General features: G+C 39.1%; 1 protein-coding gene and 1 long non-coding RNA gene across 2 annotated transcripts; one reads left to right on the forward strand and one right to left on the reverse strand.

The window, feature by feature from the left end:
* The first annotated feature begins 49 nt into the window (after positions 1-49).
* On the forward strand, positions 50-15,106 carry LOC131772295 (uncharacterized). Its single transcript, XM_059088183.2, has 6 exons — positions 50-241; positions 1,443-2,569; positions 3,725-3,985; positions 4,906-5,322; positions 9,629-13,403; positions 14,658-15,106. Exons 2-5 carry the CDS (start codon positions 1,471-1,473, stop codon positions 9,964-9,966), a joined length of 2,115 nt encoding a protein of 704 aa, XP_058944166.2. The 5' UTR covers positions 50-241; positions 1,443-1,470; the 3' UTR covers positions 9,967-13,403; positions 14,658-15,106.
* On the reverse strand, positions 1,874-5,089 carry LOC136279738 (uncharacterized). The gene is made up of 3 exons (XR_010716941.1): positions 4,819-5,089; positions 3,696-4,195; positions 1,874-2,047 (listed from the first exon to the last, which is right to left on the reverse strand). It is a non-coding gene; the product is annotated as an uncharacterized lncRNA (long non-coding RNA).
* Positions 15,107-16,039: the final 933 nt, after the last annotated feature.

Raw genomic sequence — 16,039 nt, forward strand, 5'->3', positions numbered from 1 at the left:
TCCCTCCTTTGTCGGGAGGTAAAGGGCACTTTTTTTCTCCTGTTACACATGCGCACTTCTTGTCGTTTTCCGGTTCGCCATCTTGTGTTTCCAAGTGAACTAAATGAGCGAATCCAAAGGCGTCTGTATTCATTGCAACACATGGTTATTCGTTTCTCTGACCTCTGAGAAATATACTGGATTGTGCAGCTTACTCTGATGTGGTTTTAGCGCTGTTGTTTTCTGTATAAGTGGACAGACTGTAAGTTTTGTTGCATTCACGTGGTTTGATTAAGGAAGGAATTAAGGCTTAACGTTTGTAGTTTTGTGTTGTTGGTCGCTAAGAAAAGGGCTTGGTAACCTTAATTGTCGTTTTTCTATCTCTCTTTCGAATTTTAGACTCTGAAATGTTGCAGTCTAGATCTAAACCCAGTTGTCCGTGTGTTTGAAGCTATAGAACTTCCACATTAGTAGTTCCAAATTGTACTGACAATAACAACCAGACCTATTTGCACCACTTGCCAAGTATCCAAAAGGAAGAAAAGTATACTATTGTATGTTAACCTTTATAACAGTTTCCACATCAAAGTGTTGCTTGTAATGACAGGATATTTAAAGCTCCAAGACTTTTGACATTTTAACCCCCAAGGTGTGGCTGGGTTTTAATTTCTCCTCGTAGCACAAATATTAAATCAAACATTAAGGTCACAAGGACAGAGGTAATGATCATCAATTTAAGGAGCTGCTGGTTGTCAAATGAATTCAACCTGTCAGTACCAGAGGGGATGTAAAGAGAACCTTGTAGTGAATATGAATAATAACGCCAGAGTGTAAGAGGTTAAACAAAAGAGTGAATAGTCTTCTGTTTACAAGCAATTGATGAGGTTTTGGAAATGTTTATAAATGATTCCACCACTTGACTGGATCTTAAAAATTAGATAATAATGATCCAGTCAAGAATATAACCAGTAGCTTGGGCTGCAGTTCTTTTCTGTTTCATTTCATATTTGCTGTGCAAACATACAAACAGTTCCATATTGCACTACACCCATGTGGAACTCTTGTTCAGCTCACACTTTTCAAATGTGGCTGAAAGGAAAAGGATGAGATTGTTCTACAATCTAAGGAAACGTTTTGTAATTTAATTTTATATCTTTTGATTTCAAAATTACCATGACTAGTAATTTGTATCTGTAATTACTCCACTTTGTCTAGATATTCTCCAAATATACACCAAATTGAAATATGGCATCTAATTTGAATTGTAATTGTTCTGGAGTGACTAGCTTCATCTTCAGGTGGAAACACAAAAGGATGATCACATGTTTGAGAGGCTAGTCAGTCCAGAACAATGGCATTCAAATTACACACCATATTTTGATTCAGTGTATTGTCTTTGTTATAATAGTTGTTGTCTGTCAAGACCTCTATGGAATTTTAGATTGTTTTTTTTTCTCTTGTAGAGACACCCTCTGACATCCTGGAACTTTAATGCGAAGAAGGGGAGGTCCTCCCCAATGGGGATCACGCAACAGGTCGCATCCTCCCTCACCACAACCACCACCTGAATATTATGACAGGATTGATCACCCACCACCTCCTCCCTCAGGAAGGGCACCACCTAGATTTCGGGATGATCCACATTTATCAAGACCTCCTCCTTGGATAAGAGACAAGTTTGATGGTCCACCCAGACATCCACCATGGGCAGATGATTACTCTCCTCCACAACGCTGCCCGCCACCTGGTTGGTCAGCTCCTCAGGACCCACGTCCTCCTTCATTTATTGATGATGGTCCATCCAGAACCCTCCCATGGAAAAGTGACTCGCCCCCACATCATCCACCCTTTCCTCCATTCAATGATGATGATCCTCAAAGAACCCCACCGTGGAAAAGTGACTCTCCACCTCGTCCTGCTCCACAATCTTCATTTGCTGATGATGACTTTGATATTCCTCCTCCCCCTCCTCCTCCTTATCTTCCAAATAGACCACCTAGAGGAAGAAGGAGAGCTGGACGTGGTGGCATTCCTGGTAGAGGATCACTCAGTGGAAGGGGTGAGGCTCCTAAAAGAAGAGCTATGATTACAAGAGGTACAAATCAAGCAAAGGGTGCCATGATGAGGGGTGTAAATAATAGAAGAGGGTCTTCTCCAGCCCCAAGGGGTAGGGGTGCAGCCATTACAACTAGGGGAGCTCAAAGTGCAGCAAGGGGTATGCCTATCACACGAGGACAGACTAGGGGCAGAACCAATGGATTTAGAGGAGCAGCAAGGGGTACTCTTACATATAGAGGAGGAATATGTGTCTCCAATATTAATGGTAATGCAGACAGTAAAGAGGATATATCAGGACTGTCAGATGATACTAGCAAAGGATTGGCCAAATGGCTGAATGCTATCAGGAATGGGAAGTTAGATACAGAATGCCAAACCTCAACAGAGGCTGCTGGAAACAACATTAATGCAGCATTGCCACAGAAACAAGATTTTCAATCAACAAATACAGATGCAAAGACTGGAAAAGGGAATAATGTGAATAACTATGGTGCAAAGGACAAGCAAAAGACACAGCCTAGTGTTGTCAAAGGTACTTGAACAATAATTAGTGCAAAAACACACAGAACACCACAGAATTAATGTGCTGATCATTAAGAAGCTTCAATTTCCCCCCCTCCCTCCACCCCCAGGCAACCCACAGGCATTTTTCCTTTGTCTGTGCCCTGGTGGTGGGAAATTTGAACCTTACCTGGCTGGGGTGGGGAATTTAAAACAGAATTATCAAGTCTTTCCAACAGAATACAAGTGTTACATCTCATTGAATATGAAAGAGTTTAAAAGTAGATAGTTCACTTTTGCCAGCAAACAGCTCAGAATGAAAGGTGTACAAAGTCAAGGTGAAAAAGCTTGTATCCTGTAGAAAGTCATGATCACTGTTTTGCCTTTTCCATTTGAACTCAATTTTTTTCTCTTGGGGGCATGATAACACTGAAGCTTGCTAGTCAGCTGAATGAAGGTGCTCTTACCTCCTCTTTTTTTTTAAAGCACAATCTGTGAGGAAGGCATGACATTACTTGGAATTACGTTTTTCAGTGAAATACTTCAGTCATAAAATATTAATTATGAGTTGGTTTGTGCAATGTGACTAGCAGAGTTCTCTTAAAATGCTATCAACCTGCTATAAATGGTTTCTGTTGATTTTTCAACTGAATATCTTATGACGATACACTTGATGTTTGGGAAGGTATGTGAGCTTGAGTGCTAGTAAGATTAATTTCATGTATAGTTTATTGCACAAGAGCACAATAACACTACCTCTGAGGGCAGATAGTGATGAGAACGAATACAGCTGTTTTGAAAAGGGTTGACAGGGTTTAAGGTAAAAGTGCCCATGACAACCCCAAAAGGTATTGTTGGCAGTTTCCAGGTCACAGTTCCTTGACCTCAGAATTTCAGGGAAATCTGAGAAAATGTCTCTGAAAGGACCAGGCATTGCGGGTTTGATGAATATTTGTTTATTTCACTCGTTGAAACTCACCTATTATCAGATTGTTATTACCTTCCGAGATTGCAGCTTGCAATTTTGTCCTTTTTTTCTGACAACATTTCTCAAAAAAGCTGTATATCTTTTCCACCTGGATAAGTGGTCAGGTTTTAGGTAAAATCCTGTCCAGTTATCCCTTTTTTTTAACCTTGTCTTGTCACTTTTTATTTACCTGTTGCTGGGTTTGTCTTGTTGCTGCAGTACCTGGGAATCCTGACTTCATTTCATTCAAGAACAGTTTACAAGAATGTTGCCAGAAGCAGCAGTTACCAGTCCCTTCCTACACAACTTGGAAAAATAGCTTTGGTTACTCAGGAAAAGTTGAGGTTGCAAACAGTACTTTCAAAAGTACTGGTGTTCAAGGAGAGCGTAAGGAGGCCGAGCAAGGGGCTGCATATTCTGCTTTAATGGCTCTGGGCCTAATTGATGCCTCTGTCAAGTTTGATGTTAAAACTGCTGCAGGTATACATGTAGTTTCTTTTTTAAGTTGAGTTTTGGCTATAATTACAGTTATATGTGTCTTATCTCAGAGGGCTTCAGCCTGTGAACACCTTTGACAGTTCCATGAGGATTGTAGTTATTAACAATTTTCCTGTGAGTGTGCGTTGGATGTGAGATGGTAAATAGGCAACAAGGTGCATATTGCTGAGTTTGCTGTAACCAATCTTGCACCTGAAAAGCATTAATGGAGTAATTGTTTGTTTGTGTTTTTTTAATTTTATTAGTACATTCTTGGATGTTTGAATATTTTCAGCCTCCAAACATAGCAATGCATTTCCTTATAGGGTGACTCAGAATATGAGTTGATAACCAGAGTTGAGTGAACCAATTAGAACATTATTTAATGCAATGTCTAGGTTTGAAAATTTGATAATGATTGTTGTTGTTGTTGTTATTATTATTATTATTATTAAATTATTATTATTATTATTATTATTATTATTATTATTATTATTATTATTATTATTATTATTACAACAGTTATCTGTAAGGGGGTGAGGGGCTAATCATTCTTCACTCCACATGAATATCCTTCATATGGTTCTTGGAAAACTGTAGTTTCATGAAATTTTTCAGTATCTTTTTCCAGGGCTAGAAAGACGTGGGTCATAGATAGTTATGTTAAAAGAATTAAATCTATTAGTTTTTATTAGTCTAAAAGACTTTCATGGTCATTTTCTATTAGACAAGAGGAAAACAAGAAACATGAATGATTGCATTCACATTATTTCTACTGGAAAGGTAGTTATAAGGAAGTTTTGGGTTCAAAATGGCTCAAAGCTGGTGTAAAGTACCTTGTGCCTGTTTTGGTGGATCTGAAATGTCATGAATTATTCTGCCCTATATTTTAATACATCTTGCGTGGTCTGCTTTCTTTGCAGTCATCAAGCGGCCTGCCGTAGACAACAGCATTGTGCTTGATCCAGCTGGAAAGAGATTAAAACTTGAGGCAACTTCCACTGTGGCTACTTCCTACAAGAGCAGACTGAATGAATTTTGCCAAAAGTTTCGTCTTTCAATTCCATCTTATGACACTGATAAAGTGGAAAACGGAAAGGGCTTCCTTACCACTGTCGTTTTCAACAAAAAAGTTTATAAAAGCAATGGACCACAGCCCACAAAAAAACAATCGGAACAGAATGCTGCACAAGTTGTTTTACACTTTCTGAACCAGTGTCCTCCTCCGGCACCCAGTTATCAGGATTATATGGAACAATGCAAGAAGCTCACCTCAGGACAGGATCAACCGTCAGAATCCATTGCTACAGAGGCATCTACCACTGCAGTTACTACTACAAGTAAGAATTCCTCGATTTTAGATTACGAAACAACAGTATGACTTGGTTTTAAACTCTTAAGTAAAGCAATGATTCTCACAGGTGATCTGTAATTTCAACAATTGCAGAAAGAAATCCTGAAAAATTCCAGTATTTGATGTGATTCAAACCCATGCTTCCCCCCAATTACCTGTTGTGTGGTAGAATCAACTGAGCTACCAAGCCTCACGTTGGGAGTGAGGCAAATTTTTAGAGGGTTCTTTTTTCCCGTGAAGGAATCTGGTTTAAACCTTTTTATTTTCATAAAACCAATTCGACCCACAGCTTGATTTGTTACTACATAACTTTGATATCACATCCTTCTATGTAATTGACGACAAGCTGTCAATGAACAACAGTCACGAGAAATGTTTACTCCATGGTTGCAGTACATCTGAAAAAGCTGCAGGTATTGATGCTATTTGATAGCTTGCCACCATGCATGCTCAGGTCTCCTCGTTCGTTGAAAATTCCCATTATTTGGAGTCAATAAATGTTAAAAGTAGGGGCAGTCGAGAGTAGGCAAATACCATATGGGCAGGAGTAAACTAAATGTCAAAAAGGATGAAGAAGACTATCACGGATTTCGACTAGCCATGTTGGAAAATTTAAGTCGAATCTATACAAACCATACCGAAGCTCTTCTGTGGTATGCACACAAGAGACTCACGTAACCAACGCACCTGTCATTTGTTGCCTTGGTGTCCTCATGTGTCAAACACATGCAAAGGACGTAACAGAAAGTAGTCACTTGCGACACGTCTCTAGTCTTGCTGTGTTTTTCTTTTTTTTTTTCTTTTGCAAATGCAAAATTTTCCTGGGGTTAAATTGACTTGTTGATGGTGTTTCTCTATTCATGCTACGAAAAGCACTGCATGTCTCCATACTCCACTTGCGCTGTATTTTTAAGTCCTTTTCCTCTTTTCCCGTTGCCGCCTTTACCTTGAGTTATAATTATGATGAAATCTTGTCCCAGCGACGTGAGAAATTGGGACCAAGCCATATTGATCTTCGACTGGTAACCAAAATTGTTTTCTAACCTTTTCCCAGTAGTTTGTAAATGTGACTGTTTCATCCCTGTCATATGTCCCGCCTCACGTCTCTGTTGCGCGTCTCCTCAGTGTGCTCTACACGTGGTGTTGTCTCTGTCACGTCCGTCACGTCTGTCACGTGTCTATGCATCATGGCCTCTTTCCGTTCAGCCTTAGGAAAACATTTTGCGTCCACTCCCCATTGCCCAAGGCTATAGCGTAGTGTTATGGGCCAGGTACTTTGTCTTCATGGTATCCCATTCCATATATACATGGATACCGGCAAACTGTGAAAGTTACCTGTCGGAATGCTTCGGGGTAACCTGCATCAGACTTCTCATTACAAGGGGAGTGGCATAAATCTTGCTATAACCCCGCACAATGGGCCACCTGGTGCAAGTGACGACATTTATTCTCACCTTCAGGTCTTCGCTGTTATGTCACTGCGAACGAGTGGAAACGTATTGCGCGTGTCTTGACAATGAGACAAATGCAATGCTCTCCTTCGCTTGCATGAGGAAATTTGATCGAGTGGAGACGTAGGGTGTGTGTCTAGACAACGAGACAAAAGCGATGCTTTCCTTCGCTTTTATGAGGAGATTTGATTGAGTGGAGACGTAGGGCGCGTGTCTAGACAATTAGGCAGATGCAATGCTCTCCATCGCTTGCAAGAGAAGATTTGATTGAGTGGAAAGGTAGGGCGCGTATCTTGATAATTAAACAAATGCAATGCTCTCCTTGCTCGCAGGAGGCAGGTGGACTTGTTGTTCATTCGCTTCACCCCGCTGAGTTCAGCGGTATATCTTCGCACGTGACTTGCAACCAGTGGGCGTGTATTGTCAAGAGTGACATTTTAGCAATTTCTTCGATGACTGGTTAATCAAGTTTGTATCAAAACGATTTGAGCTCGCCTTAATCTGATCCCCCCTCACCTTAAATACCTCCTAGACGTGAAAGCAATGCCTCAACAGTAATTAAATGCCGGTGTTGAGTGCCTTTCGTTTGTATGTGAATTGACAAATGTTGTGTCGAAGTCAGGAGTTAATCCCAGACAACAGTAGTAACACATTTTTTCAAAAAGCGTGAATTGCTGGAAATAGAAAATGCTGCTATCTTGAAATGTCTAAGAAAAGAAATTGAACCGAGGTAATACGGAAGGTTTGAAAGATGAAATTGAGACTTATAGTTCATTTATCATCCCTGAAGTCGTTTTGTTGTGTTCAAAGTTTTTCTTACCTGGTGTGGCGTATCTTCTTAATCCTTCCAACCTTGTTTATTAACTTGTAATTCCAAACGGTATTTCAGAATACGGAGATTTGCGACATAAATCGAGGACCATAGCCAATTTTTTGCACAGCCTAGATTTAGATTCTTATCTTTGTCAGACAATTGTAAAGGTGCAAGTAAACTTGACCCCCAGACAGGCTTCTTCAGCTTATCGCGTGGCCATAATACTTATTGTCTAAAACCTTGTCTGACCTAAGCAGGGTTCGCGACGATTTATCTTATTTGAGACGGAAGCGTTAAACACCCACAAATCAAAGTTACTATCAAGCAAACTTTGTAGCAAGATACTCCAGTTAAATTTTACCTTGTTTGAGATTTATCCGTGGGTACAGAGTTCATAATTGTATTGCCAACGTATTCAGTTGTTTTAAGAAGTGTTTTAACAAAGGAAGCTTTCATTTGTCCGATCCATGGCTACTTCAATGACACGCTTCCGACTGCGAGGTGTCGGGTTACCTTGCGGTGCTCATTTGCAACAGCACATTTTAATCCACTCTTATCTTCAATCCAGGAGAGCATATCTTGGAATATCTACTTAAAGTTGTTAGTTTTGCAGTACGAAAGCCTCGGTACGAGCCCTTTACATTAGTTTCTAGACATTAACATTTGACCTTCTCTACTTTTCGCGCGTCTCTTATGTCTGTCTGATGGATGAAGTAGACGTTAATGAGATGTACTAATTCAACTGCCATTATGTGGATTTGGAATTTCCGGTATTGGTCGCAAAAATATCACGTTTTTACGCTAATAGCCGGATGTTCTTGTTAATCAAGGGGCGTTTGTAATTTCCGATCCAGAGTCAATTGGAAAATTGAAGCAAAATTATTTGCCCTGGTTAAGTTGCAGTCGTTCATTATTGCTGACAAGGTCTATTATGGGATATGAGCAGGGTACCCAACCCAACAAACGCATACTCACAGGAATCTCAACCCCAATTTCCGAGCACAACTTGTTATATTCCAGCTTAAAAAGCGCGGATTATTGGCTCTTGCAGAGTTATTTTAAGATTTTCTTGATTTTTATCCTAAATTGACGCATAAAAGAAGGTGGTCTGACGGAAATTTTTCGATCTCTCATATTTGTGTCGTAACTTTGAAACAATCTCTGAGTCGTTTCTTACGGTGTTCATTGTCGAAACACCTGTTGCAACGAAAATAGTTAATCCAATTTGGACCTCAAGACGAGGTAATTTTCCGGTTGCACCAAGGTCCAATTTCATGCGGTTTTAAGGCTCTTTGCCCTATCGCTTTTTAAGTGCCAAAAGCATTAAAAGTGGCTACTTATGATTTTTTCTTTATTATAATTGTTTTTATTAATGATCTTGTTATTATTAAAATTGATGCTGTCCTTGTTATTACTATTATTGTTGTTGTTATTATTATTATTATTATTATTATTATTATTATTATTATTATTATTATTATTATTATTATTATTATTTTAACACTAGTTGACCGATTTTAACGAGTGGTTTAGACGCCTTACAACAAGCATGCGCAGTACATGAAGTCATGGCAAGATCTGCTTGGCTTTGATCTCAAGTTTAATCTCCAGTGAAAAACAACCATCCTCAACTGACAACCCGATCACCTCGGAAATCTCAGCCATCGGAGCTGACATATCTGATCGAAATTCGTGAGCCAGTGGGGACAAACCACTTTGGTTCATCCAAATAAAAAAAATCGGCACTGAGAACTGAATGTAGCTTTACGTGTTAATCCTCCGTACACATAGCAAATGGACTGCGAAACAAGAAACAGAGCCACAAATTAAACCATTTGAAGGCGTGTTATTCGTTGAGTTTTGTCCTTCGCGTTTTTTTTTTCTTTTTCAACGAAAAATCACCACTACCCAACTCTCCGTGTTATTCTTGATTCTGCTCTATTCCACTCATACGTCCAAGTATAAAGTCTTGCATTTTCACCACAGTAGTTTTCCTCTTAACATTTCTTTGCCTTTTCGATTTTCAGTAAACGCAGCAGTAGTGCAACCGATCTCTACATCCACAGCGCCCAACCCTTTCGTACCTACAGACCAGAACAATTCCGACCCTACAGCCTCAGAGACTCTTAATGCAGACGTAGCCAAACCAACCATTACTTTCACGTCGCACAAAAACAAACTGCAAGAATACTGCCAGAAGTCCAAGATAGAACTACCTGTTTACTCCTGTCAAAGGGAAAATGGCGTCTTTACTTGTACGGTTCATGTCGCTGGACGATCGTTTTCCAGTAACGGCTGTAACACTAAGAAAGGCTCAGAGCAGACTGCGGCCAACATAGCGCTGAAAGCTTTGGGACTTATTTAACACGGTTTGTACGCAGTTTTGACACATTTCTATTGCGGGCGTAGTCGAGGTTTGGGCACAGGAATGCACAAGGTATGAAAAATAATTTAAGACCATGATGGAAATTTATTTTATATCCATTACCTTGGTGTCAATGGGACGCAAGAGACGTTGGTCAGGTTTTTACCTCCATGGAGTGTTCGGCTAAGAAAAGTCTATGAAATGACAAGCGCTTTGTTCGGGCGACATGTTGGACAGAGCGGGTGCCCCCTGCAGGAGTCTTCCAAGGACTTTCGGCACAGCACCCGGAGCGATGTCGGGTTCGCTCGGGTTTACGGTCGGTAACCAACATGGTGCCCGAACGAGATGTTATCATCGCATTAAGTATTAGTTTGTCGTTATTTGCAACGTCGAACCTTAACTAATGACTCAGTTTCTTGTAGAATTTTATTTGATTAGACAGAAGCACTCGTGATTGAACGTTTGCGAGACTATGATCGGACTCATTAGCATTTTAATGAGAAACTCTCATTAAACGAACTGGATTAAAAACTAGGCTGCCACAGTTACATCTGTCGTGTTGTACTATGTGACGGAATACATAAGGAGAAACTGTTATACAACATTATTTTATTGGTTATAGTTTTTTTTTATTCACTTTGTCTTTGAAATTATAACACCTGGGACGGTCAACTGTAAGGTACCAGAAAGATTCTTCTTGTCCTACAACATGTTGTTTTAGCCGTCGCGCTAAAAAATTTAAGGGTTTTACAACATCGTCGACAGATATCTTGACTTGCCTAAAATATTCTCTTATCGTTCGTTTCGTGAAACTAATGTTAGAATCGGGTGTTTAAAGGCTTTTAAATTGTCTCAAAGTTAAATGTATGAAAAGGAAAATCAAATGAAGTAGTTTTCTAGAGGAATCGGCGAAGCTGGACCTACGTTTTGGTCGAGAGTTGTAACTATACTAGTTGTTGTAAATAAATGCGTTAAGTGTTTGAAAGTGTAGCGGTTGACCTCGCGAGTGACTTCGGATCTGGGAGCTTTGTGCGTGCATTCTGGCGCCTATTCGCGCGTGTCGCGTGTCGCGCGTGGCACGCGGAGCACTAGAAACGAGTCGATTACTACGAATCCTTACTGTTGCCCAGAAACAATATGATCTCGAACAAAATTAACTCAGATTTGTTTCTCTTTGTGCCATGCTCGTGACAAGTGTGTTGAAGGAAATTTTCCTTTCTTTCACAATCAAGGGTAAATTGCATTCATCGTCTTTTATCGTTTCTTAATATAATTTTCTTTTCTAGTCTTTAACTTTCGAGTAAAAATTTGTTTTTCACCTTTATTGAGTACATGCTGTAGAAAGTGCTTGATCCTAACATAAAGCGAATGCGTGACAACTACAATTGGAAATAAGTTTTCGTTCGCGTTAAGCTTATATTTTACCATGCCAATCTTCGCGTCAATTTATATCGTGAAACGTTTTTTTTATTATAAATGACTCTGACTGGGTCAAAATAAAAATATTTATTCACCTACTGTTTCACAAAGAAAACCGAATGTCGTCAACCGAGGAGAAGTGACGCACTTTTGAAACAATGAGGAAAAAACGCACCATTTTCAAATGCATTTTGGTTTTTTTGTTTGACTGAGTTGCATTGTATGCCAAAAATACAAACTTCGTGACGACAAGGTATCACGGCGTGCATTGCCCACGCTGTTTTGATCCATTTTTTTTTTTTTTTTTTTTTTTTTAAGTTGTGAACTTCGTTTTTCCTTCTTACTGAAATAGTCAAGTTCCATCTCTCCTACATATTGCAAGAGTTATTTCAAGAATAAGAACGAAACATTGAATTGGACTCAGATCAATTCTTACAGAATAGCCCTTTTCACAGAAATCATTTCGACACTTTGTTCACTTGCTCCGACTGTCAGGTGAACCGTTTACACTGTCAAAACTCGACGAGTTAACTTTTCATCCGTCACTTTCTGCCATTAAAATCTCGCTATATGTTTATTCATTTGTTACCATTCTCAGGAACACACTGGTTGAATCGAGTCAACACTGACATATGTAAACTTCCATCCGGCGGATTTTTTCTCCGTTTGTCGCAAAGGATGAAGATAATTCTCCTTTTTCGACTCCTCTTATGATTTTATTTACTTTCCTTTGTTACCTTTCTAAATCCTCCCTTTAATCTCCGAAATTTCTTTACGAATTTCTATTTTCCTATCGTTTGTTTTTATTAATGGTAATCTTTTTCTAGCCTTGACTTTTTGAGCGCTTAGGATCACATGCCACAGGGGTCAAATTGAAAGAATTTTGAAAAATGGTCGTGTATATATCATTACCATTTCTCTCGAAAATTCATGAAAAATACAGACAATAAATAAAAACACTCAGTCCATAGCTTTATTATATGAATTGCTCTGAACATAAACAACGAAAAAACTTCATTTAAAAATTTACATTCTTAAACAAACTTTTTTGTAACGAGGCGCAACCTTTGTTCTCGGCCAAACAGTTTAATGTTTTTCTTTTAATTTAACCTATAGATTGCAGCAGTTGTTTGCTATTTTTGTACCAATCTTGTTAACTTGTAGACTCGTGGACATTTTCAATCAGTTCTTGCCATTGTTCCGCCCACGGAAAAGGTGGAAACTTTAACAGTTTCCACTTAACCATACTTTTGGCCATCATCTGGAGCTGAGGACAAAATTATCGAGTTTGTCTAATTACATATTTATGATGTCGCTTTCAAAGGTGAAAGAGTCAAAATTAAAAACTAATTATTTCAAAACATGTCTCAAGGAGATTTCAATTTCACAGAAAGAATTTAAAAGAATTGAAGAAAATATGTAGCCGTAAAATCTTCGCAACAGGAGGCGAAGCAATAACTTTTCATAACCTAACGATGGCGCGCGCCCGTGAGACCAGACGCGTGGGGCGTTTGCCCATGCTCTTTGGTCATGTTTGGCACACGTCTTGCATACTATCAGGATCACAAGACCAAGTGCGCTGCGTGCAAAGAGAGACGACAAAAAAACATTCTTTTTTCGAGACTTGACATAAAGTTTGATTCTTGTGGGCGACCAAGTTGCTTCCCTAAGGTGGTACAGATACTTATTTGCGTCTGTATTTAAACGAGTCAAGGGTATTTGCCTAAAATGGTTTTAGATGAGCTTGATACCTTAGGAGGACATTTTTCGTGTGATTTTTAGAGACAACCTTTTCAGTAGCCAAGTACATGTGTGTAGATCGTGTATAGACCGTGTATTACACATGAAGATCTACGTTATTCCTTTGTCCCTTTCATGCCAAATGTGTGTTAGTGGGGAGGGGAGGGGAAGTTCAGCACACTTTTCGCCACCCCACCAGCCCACTCAACCAGTAAAGTAAATGGAAGCGTTATTTTCAGTTCGTCTTTCCGCGTGACTTTAATACTTTGAAATGCCAGGTACGTTCAGTGTATTCAAGTGTGTTCATTGTGTCATGCGAAGTCTTGTATACGAGGAGGTTATAATTAGCACAGCTTGTCTCCTGCACTTCTCGAGGTCGACCCGCTCAGTTTTTTTTTTTTTTTCCCCCTCAAAAAAACCGAAAAATAGGGCGCAGTTCAGTCGCAACTCTCCGAGGAAACATTTTTTCAACACAGAAAAGATACCAAAGTTGAAACAACAACCACAACATCGCGCATGTTGTTTTGTAGTTCGCCTTTATAGGGCATTTTCCTTTCAGGTAGATCTCGTTTATCATTTGTGAAACATGAAACTCTGTTAGAATTTTACTAAGAATGTCGTTGAAATTGATATCACTCGTTTTATTTCCTCTGGATTTCAATGCAAAAATGTGAATGACTTGGTTTGTTTTCATTAAGACAGACGATGTGTGATAGTCTCTTTTTTTATTTAACTTATGTAGTTTTTTCGGTGGAAGACGAAGTCCAGTTTAGTTTCGTTTCAGTTGTTGATATCACAAGCATTTATACCACGGGTGTATATGTCATGTGTTTCGTGAGGAATTCGTTTTGAGGGGAGGAACCCTCGTCAATTCTTCTTGAAATGCTCAGGATATGTCGCTTTATGTTCAAATATCGGGAATTCCACGAAACTTTCCGAACAATAATTCTTACGGCAATGGCAACGCGTCGTCATTCTCGTAAAGGAAGACTCCATTCCCTTTTTTTTCCCACCGCCTCCGCGCCGGATTAAAGAGCGTAAAGTGCTGCCGATGAAAATTAGGTTTTGTATAATTAGTTGGAAGCTACGCGTGGGTGATAGATCGATAGTTTCGACAAGAAACTATCGATCTCTCGCCTAGCATACTACCTTGGAAACAGAAGAACTTGGAGTAACCAAGTGAATTTACTGCATTCTGAGAATGAATGAACCGACTTGGGCAACAGAAAAAAAAAATCGTTTCCAGTTATGTAAGTTGCTAGTGAGTTGTTGCTAAAATAGTGAGCGCTCACCTATACATGTTTTGTGTGGTAGCTGCATAAAACAATAATGAAAACATGTTTAGAGACAGGCAAAATCTGAACAAAGTTTAAAATGTCAGTGTCCGAAAAGTAGCCCGAAGTTAGTGTTTATCGAGTAAAGTCGGTGACATTCGGCCTTCCTTTGAAAGTGTTCTCTTAAGTACTCACTATTTTCCTTTGAACTGTTGCGTGTCACCTCAGAACAAACCGGTTTTGTTTTTTCCCCCGTAGGTAAACAGAGCACTTAATTTATTCAAGAGCTGTGTTCCTGAAGGAAGTTAAATCCCTAACGACCCGATCTCGCAAGGAAAAATCCGCGCTATTGTTAACTTCTTGCAAATAATCTTCGCATCTTTAGTTTCCAGCCAGGCCAAAGTTATCTGTCTCCAAAGCACACAGTGTGCAGTATACCACTGTTTTTTTTTTCTTCTCAGCCACGCTAACTGATTTTATGTCGTACTACAGGAAGGCAGTACTGTCACATAAGATTTATATTTCCTTCTTAATCGTAGTGTTTGGTCCTAATTTCTGAAGCTCATAGGAGTTAAATGGGTTCTTAATCATAATAAGGAGGGTCTTTTTTTGCAATTCCTTTTGAAATTAACCTTAGTTGACATTCTGTTCCCTGGTCGTTAGCGTAGAAAAGAAAAGTTTCTAATGAATCTTCTTTGTTTTTTGAGTAGTCTCCTAAGACTCCCATCGCTTGTATCGACAGCTCACGTGTGAAACATAAATAATTATTTCGTGTACTCCTTTTTAGCAGTTTTTTTTTTATATCAAACGTCCTTGACTAAAAGTGCAAAAAGTCTTTTTTTTTTTGCGGCGCGTTCTATAAAGGCTGTGGTAGATGTAAAAAAGAATTATTTCATACGAATCACAACTCACTTCTCATATTTGTTTAGCTTTACAGGCGGATTTATTGAGCTAATAGTAACTCGAGGTTACGAACTTGCTTGTGAAACATTCTGCATTGGTTATTCGTTTAAGGGTAAAAGAAAGATTTAGTTGATATCTCCGAATTTTTTAGCGCTCCAGAAAACTATATTCAAAGAAGAATTCTTAACAGGGTTCTATTGTCGCAAATTTTTAAGAGGATATTCGATCAAATAGTTCATTCAGTTTGATTTTTTATGCCCAAGTCTTGTCTGGTTTAATGAATGTTCATAAGTTTTTCTTGTCCTTTAAGGCATCTCGCATGTAAATTGGCGTGGGAGTTTTAAGACACTGAACTTTCGGTTTTGTTTTCGCGAAAAAACCGAATCTTCGAAGTAGAGTTGATTTGGAGGGTTTTAACCTCGATCAGAGCTGTACTGAGATGTAATATCGGTGTACACTGATGTATCGCACCACAGCTTAAAGTGCCTTTCTAATAATTTAATCTTTAAAAGCACTATTGAATATCGTTGTTGTTTCAAGGGGGAATTTAGAGATCGTAAACACCCTCATCGCGGGGAATATCAGAAACTGTAGTATTTAATCTTACAAGAAAAATAATACGATGATCCAGATGAAGACAATTCCGGCAGCTAGTTATTTCCGTTCGTCATCAGTGGTGAGAAGTTAGTTTTGAAATTGTAATTAATCAGTGTATTTCTTGAATATTGCTATATTTC

The sequence above is a fragment of the Pocillopora verrucosa genome, chromosome 3 (genome assembly GCF_036669915.1).
Source record: "Pocillopora verrucosa isolate sample1 chromosome 3, ASM3666991v2, whole genome shotgun sequence".
NCBI lineage: Eukaryota > Metazoa > Cnidaria > Anthozoa > Scleractinia > Pocilloporidae > Pocillopora > Pocillopora verrucosa.